This window comes from Podarcis raffonei, chromosome 3 (genome assembly GCF_027172205.1).
Source record: "Podarcis raffonei isolate rPodRaf1 chromosome 3, rPodRaf1.pri, whole genome shotgun sequence".
In the NCBI taxonomy this organism is placed as follows: domain Eukaryota; kingdom Metazoa; phylum Chordata; class Lepidosauria; order Squamata; family Lacertidae; genus Podarcis; species Podarcis raffonei.
The window spans coordinates 72,850,654-72,868,877 of record NC_070604.1 but is presented as its reverse complement, the minus strand read 5'-3'; the positions used below and the strand labels follow the sequence as shown (position 1 = coordinate 72,868,877).

At 41.1% G+C, this 18,224-nt stretch overlaps 1 protein-coding gene across 2 annotated transcripts in view; it reads right to left on the bottom strand.

The window, feature by feature from the left end:
• Positions 1-1,894: 1,894 nt before the first annotated feature.
• The window catches only part of PACRG (parkin coregulated), a 223,056-nt gene continuing 206,726 nt past the window's right edge, over positions 1,895-18,224 (bottom strand). For both annotated transcript variants that reach the window (XM_053382350.1, XM_053382349.1), the window contains one exon: positions 1,895-2,218. In XM_053382350.1, the coding sequence (XP_053238325.1) occupies positions 2,058-2,218 (161 nt within the window). In that variant the 3' untranslated portion in view covers positions 1,895-2,057. The remainder of the gene's footprint in view (positions 2,219-18,224) is intronic.

Sequence of the window (18,224 nt, the reverse complement as noted above, 5' to 3'; positions counted from 1 at the left end):
CGGTGTTTTTAAAACAAACTTTGCAAACGTACAAGGACCTTTCCTATTCTCATGTTTTCTTTCAGATTTGGGTTTAGTGTTAGTTAGGACTTTGATTCCAGTCAGAAACAGTTCATTTCCACACGGTAGTTATCAGTCATTCAAAATATTTTGAGATTAGCTGGAGGGGACAGTTCTCTATTGTGAGATCTTTTTTAAGTTCTCCATTTGCATGTATGTTCCCCGCATGGGCCATCAGGGAAAAACTGCCAGAAAGGGTGTGCCCTGAGGAATGTTTATTGCTTTGGCAGCCCCAGCACTACCAGCCTCCATAATGTACATGCAGTTCCTCTGTTGTGAATGCATTGATTCTTCTGGGCCTGGAGGCTTTTAGCATGAAAAAAGAGCTCTGTTCGCAGCAAGAGCTGGTGCAGCACCTCTAGTGTTTTACTTTAACCCGCCCAGCCCAATATCAGAATCAGGAACTGGGGGCCCACCAGATTTACATGCATCACATTTTGAACTGGCACTTCTGTTGCAAATGGGATGGGCAGATGGGGAAAGAGGGCCAAAAGCTGAAACAGACCCTTTGCCCTAAATACCAATTTGGGGGGGGGGGTTAGTGCCTAGCTTTTCCTACGGTTCTAGCCGTATACTCTTCTATAAACTGTGTCACTATGTAATATTAGGGCTGAGAACTGGTAGATGCAAGGGTCAGCATTCCTTGCGAGAAAGAAAGTGGCGGGTGGGGACTCCTGTATTCTTTTAATCAATTTTCTTGTTTTCATAGCAGAAGAACAGCTAAGCAATGCATGTGAAAGAAGCATTATGAAAAGGGGTTTTAATGTGTTAAGTACCTGAGCCTTGCTTTTGTACTTTGTAAAGCACCTGAGTTATGCTGTAATTGCTTAGGAAAACCCTGCCTGTCACAGTTACATAGACATTGCCAAGATTAGCAGCTCTTCAGCCAGTCTGCCTTTACATTACCTAGCTAGCATGTAATCCTTTAAGGTAGGGGGTGGGTGGGGGGAGAACCCTGTGGCTCTCGATGTTGCTTGACCATCAGCCCCAGCAAGCATGGTCAGAGCCACCATAGAATGTGGATGGGGCAGGATCAGATATGGTAAACACGCTTTTTGGATGTATGAAAGTGCAGGCGTTTTTTTACTGCACTGTGTTTAAAGTTTTGACATGGCTGCCAGGTGCCACACAAAATTGCTTGGGGGTTTGTTCTAGTCCACAGGCTCTATCCTAGGCAAGGCTATTGGAGAAAACGATTGTGAGCACATTATGGATACAAACCAAACCAAATCAGTGGCAGTGAGAGGGATCCTCTGGGGAGCAAGCGCTACAAGTCGCAGAGACAGAAAAGGGCCAACTGCCCTTTTAGACAAATAATGGTGCAACATTTCATTACTATCACATTTTGTTTTAAAGCCCCCTAACCCCACCTTGCCATGTTTTCTTGTTTTAATTAAATACTGTAGAAGTAGGAGCTTATATTCTGTGCTGAAAAATACAAACATCTGGAAGCTTCGACGGCACGTGCGCACAAATCATTAATTAAGTTTATGAAGGCGCTTTCTAATGGGCTACACAAAAATCCCTCCTATAATTGGTATATATGCTCAAAAGTTTTATTGTGAGTCAGAGACCATTATTCTGACCAGCTGCTAGAGAGTCACTGCTGAACCGCTGTTTCTCCTATTAAGCAGTCAGCATAAACTCTCCTCGTTACAGTCTCTGACATCGCCCCCAGGGCAAGAGGACACAGAAGAGCAATTGCCAAAATGCGTACGAAAATTATAGTTTTATTGTCCATACAACTGAAGGTTCGACTCTGGCTCCTGCTCCACTCCGCTTTTGTGATAAAGAAGCAATTCACAGGACAAATAAGCACAGTACACTATTGTAATCAAAGAAACAGGCACTATTTATGTATTGGAAAGACTGGTTCACAATAGTACCACACAGTCTAAAGGTCCAGAAGCTGCTGTTTTAGTAGATGCAGGGAAAGAATGAGGAACAGAACATTTGACAGAGCTGGAGAATGTAAATAGCCTCACTCCTTCTGTTTGTTAGTTTAACAGGCATGATTGGTAAGTTGGAACCATGTATTTAATGTTTATGTAGGCATCTTCACCACCATAGCGCTCAAAGGCTTCCAGTGTCTCTTGAATCAAGTCTCCGATATTTTCACGCTTCTGCTGACTGTAGTCAATGCCATCTCCCGAATTAACTGATTGATTAAAAAAAGAAAGAATATATTAGGCTAGATGGTCTCGTGCAGATATCACAGTACAACCTTTGCTCTAGAAAATCATTACAAGCAGTGCATACTAATGGTAAATTCATCTTCATCTGAAAATATAGGTGCCCAACAACAACAACAACAACAACAACACCCTGGTTCTGCTGCACACAAGCTTGTCAGAAAGCCTTCCATGCAGACTTCATCTTATCAGCCATACGTACCAGCAGGAGACCATGTTCTGCCAAAGTAGCTTCTCTCTGTACAGTAGACTGCATATGCACTGGCATAGCACATGTGCCATTGGAAATTAGAGCCATCTCTATGTGCCCTAAGGCTGCAGATTTTTGCTGCAGCAATAACATAAGGGCAGAATCATGAAATCTTAGGGATCTATTTACAGACAGAACCTGAACCTATTCTTATTTCCCCAGTTATTTCATCTGCCCACTGCTGGTTTCTATCTTTGGGGGACACTGCAGCTGGTGTGGTCCTACGTGTGTATGCCTATGACAGGGGAAGCCAATGTTCTGCTTTCCCAATGTTGCTGGACTCCAGCTACAGTCAGTCCAGCCAGCCTGGCCAATGGTCAAGGATTATAGGAACTGTAGTTCAACAAATCTGGAGGGCACAGTGTGGGCTACCCCTACTCTGCGAAGTCCCTGTTAGGATGATGAGCTGAGGCCAAGCTCAGGAGCCAAGAGAGAATGGATGTACTACTCTCTCAACTAGGTAATCACAAAAGGTCAGGTACCTGGTTTTAATGTCTAGTTTGGTCAATCAGGAGGCTGCCTTATTAACTAAGGGGCATGTGTTGGGTCTACCTATTTCCTACCAGCCTGAAGAGGACTTGAAGGCCTGATCCCACACAGTTCTGGATAGCTCACCAGGCAGTCTTTGCCTTACTTTCTGAAGCTGCATTCTAACTTGACGCTTCTGAGAAAAGGGCAAAGGGCTGAACACATTACAGATTATTCCAAGGGGCCGGTCCCTGCCAAACACCAGATCCATTTGCTTATCGTGACTGGAAGAAAGGGAGCTGTGGTTTGTTGCAGAACAGTCATTTTGAAGAAAACCACACAACACAAGCAATGTTGGGGTTCTGGGGAAAAATATGTTAAATTAAGTCAGCACCAATAGGGCAAATTATTTGAGTCCTTATATGGAATAACAGTCTTTTCCATTTACTCTGCTGCGAGGCAGCTTGGGAAGTAACTGGTAACACATATCTGAAGTGAGATAGTATATCCGTTCTTGCAAGAAAGAAAGTCTAGATGCCTGTGCAAATATGGAACAAATGTAAAACTTGGATACATAATCCTTCGCCCAGGACTTTGATGAGACTTGCGCTCTGATTCTAAACATATTTATTTAGAAGTAGGCCTCACTGACTTCACTGGAATTGCTTCCAAATTATTTTCCAAGCCCTTACTTCAGTGTAATCTCAATGGAAAATAATGTGACTACTCTGGAGTAAAAGGTTAATATATCATGGCCATATAAGGGAACATCCTACAACCCTCTTCAGCATGAATATATTCAGAATCATACCAAAGATAATTTGGCAGTAAGTACTGGATGATTTAGAGGTTTGGCAATAAGTCAGAGTTTTTTAGTCCCGTATATCTCTGGCTGTAACCCAGCATGGATATATAGTGACTGAAAACAGTGATTGCCTGAAGGTTATTTGATGGCTCATGTGACATTGGTTGGGCTCACTTTTGTTAATAGCAGACAGGTGTCCTCACCATAAAACTCAACGTCCCTCCTAACACTATTTATCCATTCTGTTGACAGTGTCAGAGAAGCCAGAAGAATCATGTAGGAAGCCAAATAATCTTCTCCTTGCTTGACATTCTCTTTGGAGCCAAGGAGCAGTGAGGGTGCAAGGACAGTTTTCTTTCAGTCGTGTCTCTTGAAACATTAGCCCATTAGATCTGATCTATGAGGCTTCACTTCAGGGACTGTTCAGATGCTGCTTTGCACATTTAAAGCATAGGACTTCCCCTAAAAGAATCCTTGGAATTGTGGTTTCCCCCTCACAGAGCTATAGATTTCAAGCACCCTTAACAAACTACAGCTACTATGATTTTGGGGGGAGGTCATGTGCTTTAAATGTGCATTGAATGTGCTTTAAATGTATGGTGTGAAATTGCCCTAGGTCAGGAGTGAGAATCAGGCTAATGAACTCTTTTACTGTACTCAGAAATTAAGCAGGAGATTCCATGTCTATTTGAGAACAGGATCTTCTTAATTTATTACTTTCTTCCTTTGCTTGCACTTAGACTCATCCCAAGTAGAATGCTAGGAACAAAGCAGCATTTTAACAGTTCTTCACTCCAGCGGCAGCTGATTAGTAGGTTGATTCTGAAGTGGGTCTCTTGAGTTACATGCCCAAAATAAAACACATGCTTCTCTGCAAGGAGCTGAGCCACAATGACACATAGTGTGAGATTTTGCTATATTACATCAACAATGGTTATTTCAATGCACTTTATTGGAGGCCTTGACCAATGGTTGCTTTGTTCCCTCCCAAACACATGTCCCAAGTATGATGTCAGCAACCTCTGATTCCCTGGATGTTACTGCTTTTCAGCACTCCAAACCCATCCAACACTTTCTGACATTACAATAAATCACATGAGGAGCAAATCTCATGGAATTATCAATTCCAATGTCCATGAAATAGGTTCTTATAAACCTCATGAGAGAACATAAGGACTTGAACATTTTCACATTAAGAAAACACAACAATGTTATATCAAAACTGGGTCAGTGAGCACAGGCAAAAGGAATGAACTAGAAAACCAGTCCGGAAGATAAACAGCTCACAGTTAAAAGGTGTAAACATAACATATAGATTATATGCAACTCCCAGGTCTAATGTGACAAATTCATGATAGTGAGAGCATGACCAGATGCCATTTGAAATAAGCATTTATATGGGCTATCTTTCACAAACAATTTATGTCAACACCTTATTAGTGATTTTCCAATCCATTCCTTGGCTTTATCTGAGCCAGTGCAAGTCATGAGTTGCATCTTCATACCTAAATGGGGTCACCAGTGCAATGTAGAATTATGATGATATTCCCCCAAAGTTGATGGGCATTGCCATCCAGTTGGTGTGTGCACTGCATCTTGTGATTGATTATGCAGGGTGGAGGTACCTGCCCCCCATATTTTATTCAAGTTGGCACCCCTGGCATCTGATGATGAACGCAGAGTCCGGGATGGTTTAAATGTCACACTTCCTTGAAGAGAAACTCTGGCACCTATCATTTATTATGTGAACTTTCACAAGGAAAATTGCTGGTCTTAATTCTTGAAAGGAAAGCAGTAAAATACTGGTATATTCTCTGTTTCCTTCACATTATTAGTTCTTTTTTTAAAAAAGTTGAACATGGAACCCTCTCAGGTGCCACAGAACTCAAGCTCATGTTAGGCACTGGATCTCTGCACCACTGGAGCTGTGGAACAGAGGAAGGAAGGACAAAGAGTTCCACATTAGGGCAGTCCCACAACAGTGAAATCAGGTGCCACTGAAGGGTCAGTCTGGTGCCGCTGGCTAATTTTGGCCTTCCTGTCATCCATGGTTCTCACTGGCCCTTAGGCTTGACCACTGCATTCACCCTTAAACATGTGTCTGCCTTAAAAAATGATTCTGTTTGCTCTTTCAAAACATCTACCACTCTAAAATAGCAAAGACACAAAGCTAGAGATTTGGGTTAGCTCTGGGTAAGATAAACATACTTTGCAACTGTGCTGATGGTGAGACATGGTGATAGCTTGATCTGATGCAGACAAAAATCAGTAAGGATGCCAGGCTAGCAAAATAATTCTACAAGAGATGACGGCTCGGAGGACCGAGTAAAAAAATACTCCGAAAGGGTCAGGCATAAGAGAATGAGCTATAAAGGATGGCACAAAGTGATGCACAGACTATCATTACTGACAATGCATGCCACATGCAGAGCTCGTATCCTCAAGACAGCCATTGTTCCTTCTAATTTCATGACACAGTTTATAAGTGACGCTACTGAAAGGCTATTTCAGCAAAGAAGACTCCTGCTATGCTCCACAATAGTTGCCCTACACAGCTACAGGAATTAGCAAATCTTTCAGGCAAAGATGGGGATGATTACCCATCAGGACAACATCCACCCCTGCATTTGCCAGCATTAGACAGATGAGTCATACTGATTTCCTCAGCACACCTAAGGCTAAGTATCTAGTCATAATAATAATTAGAATGAGTACATGGAGGGGTGGGGGAACCCTCGCCACTGGTGCGCAGCAGTCTCAGCCTGCCCTTCTCTAGCGTAATGTTATTTTCGTGTTATTTATTGTATAGCGAACATGTGGGCAACCACAGAGAAAGCTGTACGTAAGATGCCAGAACCTGGATTGGATTCAAGCTGTTTATTGAAGCTTCCCTTAGTGGCAGAGAATTAATCAACATGAAGGAAATTTCAGAGAGCACATCTGTCATGCCACACTCCCCAAGTGAAATGTCTTGCAGACGCAGCATGCAGCAAAGGGCTCTTGTCCTAGGAAGCAGCAGTGTTATTATTACTGTGCATAGGAAAAGATTTTGCTCAATGCTGGGCAGAACTGCTGATCTAGAGAACTGGAATTAGAAATGGTAGGAGCTAGAATTACAAGTAATTCCCAGATTAGGGCATCAGGCTTCTGTCTGTTATTATCCACATAAAGGTACTTATTATATTAAAAGGTGAGTTTGCGTTTTTATATCCCTTAAGAGCTGTTTCAGATGATGGTACCAGAGGTGAGGCAATTCTTCTGTTGTGATTGTGGACAGCCAGTATGATGCAGTGGTTAGAGATCTGGATGCCGGCCAGGAGACCCACACAGCCATGAAGTTCACTGGGTGATTTTTTAAAATATATTTATTCATTTTAGGCAATTCTATCCCATCTTTGGGCCATGAAAGCTCCCTAAGGTCCTTAGGCCAGTCATTGTGTCTCAGCCTATCATACATCAAAGGGCTGTTGTGGGAAAATAACGGGATAAACCCCAGGTATGATCACTCAAATCCTTTGAAGAAATGTAAGATAGTGTGATCAGAAACAAAACAAACAAAAGTTTCAGGACACACACACAAAAAGCAGTACTTCTTCACATAGCACATAAGTAAACTATGGAATCTGCTTCCTCAAGAGGCAATGATAGCCACCAACTTGGATGACTTTAAAAAAAAGGATTAGGCAAATTAATGGAAGATGGCTATGTTCTACCTCTGCTGTTAAATATGGGGAATTAAAAATGGAGAGAGTGCTGCTGTGCTCAGTCCCTACGCCTTTTTCTGGCAACTTCTGCAGGCAAGCTGGTGCCAAACATATTTCTCTGCTTTCCTTTGGACCACAAAAGTGAGGCCAAGAAGTGGGTCTTGTTATTCTGGGCAACCCAGGACCTCTATGCACACTGCTCCAATTTGCGCCCCAGGGAGGTCACTTTGGTGCTGTAATGCAGAGGTTTGACTTCACTGCCGGAGGCACACCTCATTGTCTCTCAAGACAGATGGATGTCAACAACTACTTGCTGGCTTCCCATTGGCATCTGGTTGGCCACTGTGAGAACAGGATGCTAGGCTAGATTGGTCATTGACCTGATCCAGCAGATTGTTTTTATGTAAACCAGATCAAATGCTTGTGATATTGCCTGATGTAGGAGGAGGACCCATTACCTGTCAGGCTAATAATGAAGGAGGATTTTAAATTGCTTCAAAATTTTCAGATTTTTGTCTGCGCATTTTTCTAAGAATGAATATTATTATTTTTAAGTGTTCATATATACAAGAAAACATTGATTTCTGTAATATAGATCACCTATTATTGTAGAGACCAGAATTGGAATGTATCTGAAAAGTCTGGAAGGGGTATAAAGGCTCAACCCACCAGTTCCATCAGTATCCAACTACAATTCAATACACATACATGACAGTATGAAGGCTATGGTTACCAAATCCTCCTGTTTTTTCTATGGTTCCTATGCAAATACTATCCTGCTCTCTATGCCACAAACCCTGCTCCTACATTCTCCTATCTGGGCAATGAGAAGAAGTACTGAACAGCTACCAAGCATGCCAGTCTTCCCTTTGCCATCCCCAATAATAGGTTGGGGGGAGGGAGAGGAGTTTTTCTTTCACATAGGATGAAAAGATGAAAAGTTCTTCCATCTTAGGGATGTTCCTATCCCAAGAGAAAAATGACCACCTCTTTTCTTCCTCTTCTGGGGCAGAGTCATGTCTATTGCTAGAGACTCCATGGATCCCGCATTACACACATCTCCCCGGTCTTTCTTCAGACCGTAGTAGAAGAGATGCATGCATGGCACTTGGCTGAGTTGGAGGAAACAATCGGCAGGAGTAAATGAGATCTATTCATATCTATGGAAGTTCTTGATGGTTATAAAATGTACTACAGACTTTTCTGTGGCTTATTAGCTTCCACTTCTAAGCAGAGGCAGCCGTTTCTATTCAAGATGTTTTAATCTTTTGTATGTGTTCAAACACCTCTATTCAAATCAATGATATATACTTGCCCTTGAAAGGACCTTTCCTCAAGGTCTCATACTTCATGGAAGACATAAATTGAAACTGGAATGACTGTGTAGCCAGAAAGGTAGAAAAAGTAACTTCCCAAGATTTTAATAGTTCAAATCTGCCCGGGGTCTTTTTGAAAAGAAAGAGATTCAAAGAGACTACTGAAGATCCTTTGAAGCAGGTGCTAGAGTTCCAGCTTAAATCCTTTTGTCAAAGGCCATTCAACCATTTCAATGGAGAAGGCACAAAAATGTGTTCTGTATTGGTCTTGCTCCTCAGAGGCTGTATTGATTGTGGTCATTATTATCAACATTGAACAATTCTGTTCAAGGCATGTCATGAAACATGTAATTAAAACAAACAGAGATGCACACAAAGCACAGAGAAAGATCAATTCCTCAACTTCATGTATCAAATCAGGACAAATCAAGGCAATCTTTCGTGCAAAGATAACTGCTATCATCAGATGCCTCACAGCTTATGCCAGCTAAATTCTCTCTCTCCTCAACTACCTACTGGCCATGAGTACTGTTGCCATCTGTGGCTTGGATCCTAAGCTAAGGAGCTCTTACCTTAAGCAAGTTTATAGAAATGAAGTTCCCTGCGTCCTACTGCACTTCCCAAAATTTAATAGCAGCTGAACAAGCAATGTTTTTGTGGATGTGTGGGAAGCCTTGTGCTACAGTTTTCAAGCTTCCACTCAAATTAGCATGCTGCATAAATATATTCAATGAACAAAAACCCTTTCAGTTTAATGTGTTGTGTTAAGGGCTTTCCACATTCACTCAAGCTCCAAAATGCCTGGAAAGTACACTCCAAGCTCTACAGCCCCTTCCTCAAAGTTTTTTTCCTTTTATTCCAAAGGTGATATCATGATACGAGATCAGGATTTCAATGAAAGTTTAAGGAGAGAAGCACCTTCTACTTATATCAAGTATGTTTAGTTGTTCATATACCTAATTTCTGAAAAGGCAAGACTGGTCAATGATACAAGCTAACACTGCCATTTTATGGAGAGCTATTCCCAACTCCAGTCCCTTACATTTAGTTTACATTTAGCACAGTCTGCATATTTCCAATGCAATTCAATAACCAATAAAGTCCAAAACTTGAATCTTTCCTGTACTATAGACTTAAAAAGAACTTTGCCAAAATCTTCACCCTGCCAGGGATATCGGTGATCTTCCCATTTAGATGCTGAAAACACAAATACAAAACCAACTCATAATGTCAGAAGGCAATTCTTCCCTTATCAAACTTGTCTTTTCTCTGTAGAAACTAGGAAAACTAAGATTGAAGACATGATCAGCATTGTTTAAACCGATCCATTGTTTATGCTGATCAGTTTAAATTGGTCAAAGAATCAGTGATACAGAGTGCAAAGGTCAGCCCTAAATGCACAGTGTGTCATGTATTTATCATCTAAAGGAGACAGATACATTTCTGCACATGCAACTTCCATTCAAACAATTTATATGAAATCCTTGAGTCAGACCAGGACACTAGGGGTTCAAGAAATAGGTTGTATGTATTGGTACAGATAAGGTACATTAAATAATATACCATAAATATACAATAATTAACTTTGCTTAGGCATACTTTTTCTCATTCTTTTTTAAAGTCATCTAAGCTAACAGACATAGTCACACTTTGTTGTGTGTGAAGTGCTTTTAAAATTGTTTTTACTGTGAGAGTTGGAAGTCTTTATCCACAGTCTCTGAACTGTGCATACCTTTTAGAGATGTCAGTGAAGTTCTCCTGAGCCCAGGAAATAACTGAAGGGGCTCATTAAAGCCCAACTCAAAGGACATGAGCTTTATGGCCCCCCAAATTCTTTGATTCACTTTAAAATTGGAGCAAGAGAAGAGTTGCCAGCTTCTCAGGTTCTTAACCCCCATTAATGTAATGGAGGAATTTGCTCCATTACCTTCAATAGGATAAAACCAAAAAGCTGCAAGGGCAAAATTCAGGAGGAGTGGGAGGAAGGAAATCCATATACAATGCCCTTGCCTTTAGGGTATTTATGGAGTGTGGGACATGTATGTAATCGACTCTTCTAGGAGGGAGAGACATCAGAAAAAAGAAGTTTGCCAAAACGGTCCATGAAGCTGCTTTATACCGTCTACCCAGTATTGCCTAGATCAACTGACAAAAGCTCTCTGAGGTCTTTCCCATTACTTGATCCTTTTAATTGGAGATGTCAGGGACTGAACCCATGATATTCTGCATGCAAGCCACATCCTGTACCACTGAGCTACCCCCAACTGTGAGGTCACTCTTTCTTTAACCAGACTTATAAGCGGGATGGGGGAGGGGGGACCAGCAACTTGGTAAGGAATTACAAAGAATTCTTGGTAAATAATTGCAATGCCTTATGGTGTTTTTGGTAACAATGTGAGTGCACTAGAAATAGTTTTTAACTATTTGTAAATGGCTGCTGTTTAAACAAAAATCTTGAAAAGGAGCCAGGACAGCAGCTGTTATCATAGCTTTTCATTTCCAGGAAACATTAGCAACATCACATGCAATCCATTCTAAGCCCATAAGTCCACCCCCCCTTTTTTTTCTTAATTGAGATACTAAAATGAAAACAAAGCCACATATTTTTGTTAATGACACATGACATATGCAAACACGTCTGTCCCAAGAAGAGACCAGTTGGGAGGGACAAGGTCTTCCTAAAATGATTGTCATTTAGAGTATTTGCCCTTCTCCAGCAATCTCAGCCAAACAACATGCTCAGCAGGAGACAGAATCATGAAGCAAAAATCTCAGTGGCCTTGGTGCAGCCTTTGTACTGTTGCAAAACAATGAAGTAAGGCACAAATCCCACTTAAAGGACCAAAGGGATCACGTTTTGTCCCTGTATGTTATCTGTTGGAATTCATACAAAAGAAGAAAAACCTCATACACAGAAGCTACACAATTTATTTATATGGACAAAGACTGAATGGATTTAATTGCCCATGGTTTGAAATGCCTTTGTTGCATATTATGTCTGATACTATGTTCACTTGTAAATGGAGCTGAATTAATTTGTAATTAAAAGCACACAGTACAAAAACAACACAAAACAAGCATTATTCATTTGATAATGTAATATAAAGCAACAAAGCATAAGGTCCATCTAGGGCAATTGGTTTCAAAGGAAACCAGAATTGTGCAGAAACATTATAATCATTTTTAAAAAAATGTTAAGTGCTCTCCCTTGGGATTCCATAAACTGGTTCTTATAAATTGGTTAACCCAATGGCAGGTGAAATGCTGTAGTGCTGTTCCCTCTCACAGAGCAACAGAAGATGCCTCAGGCCACATGCCAGGAGACTATAGTGCAGTACCTCCTCATATCAATGTTACCCAAGATCCCAAAGTGCCATTGACACTCAAGTAACATAAGAACCTGCTTTAAGATGAATGGTGCCTCTTCTCTGTAGACTTTATTGTTCCTGTACTACATGGAATGCTGATGGAAACAGTCTTTCAGTTTGGGCTCTGTTATAGGATGCTGGCAGCTGATCAAGTGAGGAGAAGAAGGTGCAAACACTTAAAGTTATGGGAGTAGGTGATCTGGAAGCACTGATAGCTAAGTCATGCTAGGTGAGTCCAGATGAAACTAGATGGGTGTTTCTGGAGCTATGTTAGAGCCAGGGAAGTCAATAATGCCCCTTATGCATTTGTTTAGCAGCCTCTGAGTGGCTCACCACAAGGAACGGCTCTGCATAGATAGAAGTCATCTAGTTAAGAGTCCTAGCTAAACTTAAGATGATTTAGCAAGCACTAGTGTGCAACCTCCATGCCCTCACCCACAATGGAAACATACATACACTACTAAAGCAATTGGACTAGCAGATGGGTGCCTTGTAAAATTGAAGGCATCTTCAGAAAACAGGCAAGATCAGTAATTTGTTTGTTTAAAAAGGGAATGAAGGTCACATTAGCAGGGCTCCTCTGATTCCAGCCTATACACATAATTTTGATCTACTTCTCTCTCTCTCTCTCTCTCTCTCTCTCTCTCTCTCTCTCTCTCTGTGTGTGTGTGTGTGTGTATTACACACAGTTATTAAGAATTGCTACTTTTTCCAATTTATCATTATTTTCAGATCACTCAGGGAGGGTAGGAGAGACATGAACCTAAAAAGCTTCCTTGGGAGCTTAAGGGCATCAACTTTCTGAAAGATATGGCTGCACAGAATTTGAGACTTTTTTTTTTGCCAAAGCACAGGACCAGAATTGAACACTTGTACTTAAGAAGGTTAAAGAACTGGCAGCAGTAGAAATTTACCCCGCTGATTTATCTTCAAAGCAGGTATAGTCCAGACAGCTGCAATATGAGTTTCCTTATAAATCCACGGCATAACCTTAATTCTGACCTCTGTGGGTGGGCAAAAGGGATTGGCATTTAATTCCTTACACCGTTTTCCCTTTATATTTTGTTATGGGCTTCTGCTTTTGCTTTTCAACAAAACCAGTGCATGTAATATGTCAGAAGTAGGCAGCCTTCACTAGTCTGGTTTATTTTGGGAGCAAAGCGAGAGTCATGATAAAGGGATGATGACTCAAATTTGCTGCATTTCTTTTATTTTTTGGGAAGACATTGATTTTCTTTCTAAAAAGCTTCCATTCCAATTTGCCTTTCTTTTTCAAATATAAACTCTGTATATGCACACTTTACCTCCGAGTATATGACAACATAGTGCTTGTTTACAATGGTGGGTGTCAATTAGCAGGCTGATCATAAATTACTGAGGAAACTCTTGTCTGTTGTCTATGCCAGTCCGCAACCCCTGAACCTTTGAAACACCATGAGTGGAAGGGATGCAACCCAAGTTCAAGCCCTTGTACTTCTCTATCCTGCATATCCCTGGGCAAGCTCCAGGCAAATCCTGTCCAATTAAGCTTAGTGGGATTTATATCCATGTAAGGGTGAGCTATGCTTTAGCTGTAATTTCTGGATATAAATATCCAAATATATATGGGGGTGGGATTGCATTTTCTACATTTCCCCACAACATTAAATTAATGTTTAAATATATGCTTAGATCAGGGATGGGGAAACCTGCAGTCTTCAAGATGTTGTTGAGCTCCCATCATCCCTCTGTCTTGGCCATGCTGGCTGCAGCTAGTGGGAGTTGCAGTCTAACAACCTCTGGAGGGTCAAAGTTTTCTGCACTCCTGCTTTAAACAATGCCTTCTTAATTACTGATTAATAGTACCTTAAAAAGTAAAGGTAAAGGACCCCGACAGTTAAGTCCAGTCGCAAACGACTCTGGGGTTGCGGTGCTCATTTTGCTTTACTGGCCGAGAGAGCCGACGTTTGTCTGCAGACAGTTTTTCCGGGTCATGTGGCCAGCATGACTAAGCCGCTTCTGGCGAAACCAGAGCAGCGCACGGAAACGACGTTTACCTTCCCGCCAGAGTAGTACCTATTTATCTACTTGCACTTTCACATGCTTTCAAACTGCTAGGTGGGCAGGAGCTAGGACCGAACAAACCACTGACCTTCTGATCAGCAAGCCCAAGGCTCAGTGGTTTACACCACAGCACCACCTGCGTCCCTGATAGTACCTTATTCCAGATTAATAGATTAAGAATTCCATTTATTATTTTATCGTTGAATTTATAAATGTGGACAGATGTTGCACACTTTATACTTTAGGGTATGTGATCATGATCAGTTTGGGCTAATCATTACCATCACATATCTATGTTAGCCAATAACATTGATAAAATAATGGCTGGGACAGAGGCACTGGTGCAAAATGCTAAAATAGACACTACTGCCCAATTCAGTTTCACTAAAATATATATTGCAGAGTTAAAATAAGGCTAAAACATGGTGAGGAAATGACAGAGGATGTTTGTCTTCTCTTAGAGGGAGCTGGCTGGTATTCCCCCCTCCCCCATGACCCTCTGGGTATCATCCAAAACTGGCCTAGTAGCCTGAAGGACAAATTTTGCCACAGCTCTTCATCCTTATGAGAAACCCCATCAGAAAGGAGTCTGAAAAACTGCTTGGAAAACTGAGGTCAAGCCTCTGACCTGAACAATAAATAGCTGATTCCTCCCTGCACCCCAAAATCTAGGATCTCATCATCACACTCATCGTGATAGAAGGTACAGAAGAGGGTGGTTTTTTCTTTTTGTTTTATTTTTTGCTGTATTTTTCTGTTTTTCTTGTTTCTTTTTTCGTGTTTATGTATTGATGAAATTTTGAATAAATATCATTTTAAAAAAAAACAGAAGAGGGTGAAGTGCCCAGGAGAGGTCACTGTAGTGTAGAAAGATTGGAGGTTGACTGTGCCATCCAAGTCCCCACCTATTCTTGGAAAGAAGGGAGGGTCTCCCCTCCCCCACTTCAGTGTGCACAGAGTTGATAAGCACAGGGAAGCATTGGGGAAGCTGCAATTCCTTCTGGCAACCCCGTACAGCAGAGCTTTCCCAACTTTTCATGTTGGTGACACACTTTTTTAAGACATGCATCCTTTTGCAACACAGTAATTCAGTTTTACTAGACAACCAGAGGTTAGAATAATCCCTTTCTAGCCCCGGGAGGAGTGCGGGAAGTGTTTGCATGTTACACCTACACACTGCAGCCGACACACTAACATGTCACGACATACAGTTTGAAAAGCTCTGCCACAGCAAGAACCTGTGACCCCCTTGCTGTTGTCAGACTATAACTCCCAATATCCCTGACCACTGGCCAGGCTGCCAGGGACTGATGGGAATTGGAGCCCAACATCCCCTGAAGAGTCATAGGTTTCCACAAATTTTGAAAGATATATTTGCACAACTAGTGCCAGGCCTGGGATCCTATTCGAATGTCAGTCTTTAATAGATCTCAGAAAGAAATGGTAGCCATGAACCCATGAGAACTGCTGAAACTCATCACACTAATGTGACCAGAATCAACACCTTCCTTCTTTGTTAAGTTTCGGGAACCTTTTCCTGTCACAAGACATCATGTCATTTCCTCCCAGACACTGGCACTTGTACAGAACAACATACCACTCTAGAAATATTTCTGATACCAGAAGAACATATGCTTTGGCGTATAAGTCAACACACTCTGCATATTGCTTTCTTTCATTTCATGTTTATGGAAGGGCCTGCAATTTACAAACTGGATCTGGTATTCAGAGACTTCGGTTCTGCCACCCATGATAGAGTGAAGATAAAATTTGTACACCCCCCCTCCACACCCCATGCATTGGTGAGAAGCACAGAGTGATGTGGATGACTGCTTTAGGTCAATACTGCCTAGTTTCTAGCAGTCAGGAAAACCACTAAATAATACCACAGAGTGCAATCTGTTTGAATATTTGTCAGCTTAAGTTTTCCCATCGTATAACACACAAAAAGTATGAGCTGTCAAGGAAATCTACTGACTGGAAATATGCTTCATTACACTTGGAAGATCATCCTTGGGCATGCATAAGCCTGCATTAGAAGCAAAAGAACAGCTATTCGTGTAGACATTTAAGTTTTAATAATATATGCTAGTAAAGCAAGGCTAGTTCAAATGGTTTTTAGAAAGCTAATTCTTCTGATCTCTTCATGAGAATATTTAAAATTCATAATATTGTATTATACTTCCCCTGCCTTCTTTGGGTAAAATCTGCAAAATATTTATAATGCCCAAGAAAGACACTCATATTGGATGCAACTTACTAACAATGCTGGAATTGCAGTTCCAAGTCATTCAGAGGGAAGCATTGTATCGGAAAATATTAATAAAGATGAGTGAAGAGTGAATACAGCAGCTGATGCAGAATGGTGGCCTTTGGAGGCAAAAAGTCAATGAACGTTATACTAAAGAGGAAGGAACGAACTATGCAAGTCTCTATGGATTCATGTTACTAAAGCCAAACAAAGAGTCATAATTTCCTGACCACTCAAGACCAAGATATTTCAAGACCGTTCATCAAGATCGTTCATGTTACTAAAAGCAGAAACTGAGATTGCCATTTTCTCCCTTTGAATTTGTGTGTCTTTAAAAGGTTGTGTGACAGACAGAAATTCAACTGGATCTTTCTCCACCATTTTATCTTTATAGCTGGGGGGGGGGGATGAAATCTGTTGCAGAAAGTGGGTGAAGCATTGCTCTTGGGGTTTATTTATTTTATTAACTGCATTTATCTACCACTTTTTTGGCCAAAACACCCAGAACAATTCACAATTAAAAATATCAGAATAAATAAAAAGCTACAAAAATATTGTCAGGGCAATTTCAAGAGTTGATTGCACAGGCTCCCTGGGCACGGCCTCTTCGGCTTTGTGGCAAAGTAATAAGATGACATGGACCAGAATGCTGCTGCCCATCACTACCACAGGAGGAGGTCCAACAGACGGCATCTTGCCATGCCCGCCCCCTCAAACCTGGAGATGACCCTGAGCCTCCTATTGAATGAATCACTTTGCTCATTTCTGTAAATCAAAATGTTTCTTTCAAGAAACAGATTTAAAATGTACTGACAGAAGAGCAGAATCTATGTGAAGACACATGCATAAAAGAGAAAGGACTTAAATCCTTTTAAGGGCATTTAAAGAATAAAATTAAAGTGGTAATATATGGAGACCAAGGTCATGGCTCCCAGAGTAATAATTTTGTAGGACAGAAAACACAGCATCAGAATCCCATGATCACACAGTTTTCCTGTACAGTTTAATTGCTTTTCAATGTAAATGAGCCGGGGAGGGGGGGAGATAATGATTACACATCCATTAAAAAAAACAGCTACGCTTCCGTGAAGTTCTGCTATCTTTGTACTGAGAACGACAATTTTAAATCTCAAAGAACCTACCATATAAACTGCAAGCCACTTAATGGTTAGTCTAAAAGAATTTTGAGAGAACTACATAAAAGTCAAGGGAAATGAAGAAAGAGCCGGGGGAAATAGACTAATACGGTTTCATAGTGGCCAACCAGAAGCCTATCAGAAGCCCATAAAGGTAACAGCCTGCTTCAGTGATCCCGATTCCCATTTCAGAGGCAGAGCTCAGTTCAGATGCTTGTACAGTATCTGCATACTATGAAATCAACAGATTAATTTTCAGGAGAAGCTGGATCAAGCCCAATGATGGTGCCTAGTGTTTCATTTTAGTATGCATGGGTGAACATTATCCTTGAAGCTTGAGGTTCTAAAGGAGAATACCATTTGAGAGCATTTGAGTAAAAATAAAAGGAGAGGTAACTAATAGCCATATCCCTATAGGAGTCTGCTACAAACTGGCAAACCAGGCAACCAAGACTTAGATGATGCCATCCATGATTAGATTACCAAATTTTCAAAGAGAGGCACAGTGGTAATGAGAGGCTTCAATTCAACTTGTTCAGGCTTGCAAGAGATATTTACAAAAATAACAAAAAAACAGTTTATTTGGCTATGTCTGGAACAAGAGGAAGAAATGAACAGGTAGTTTTGCTGA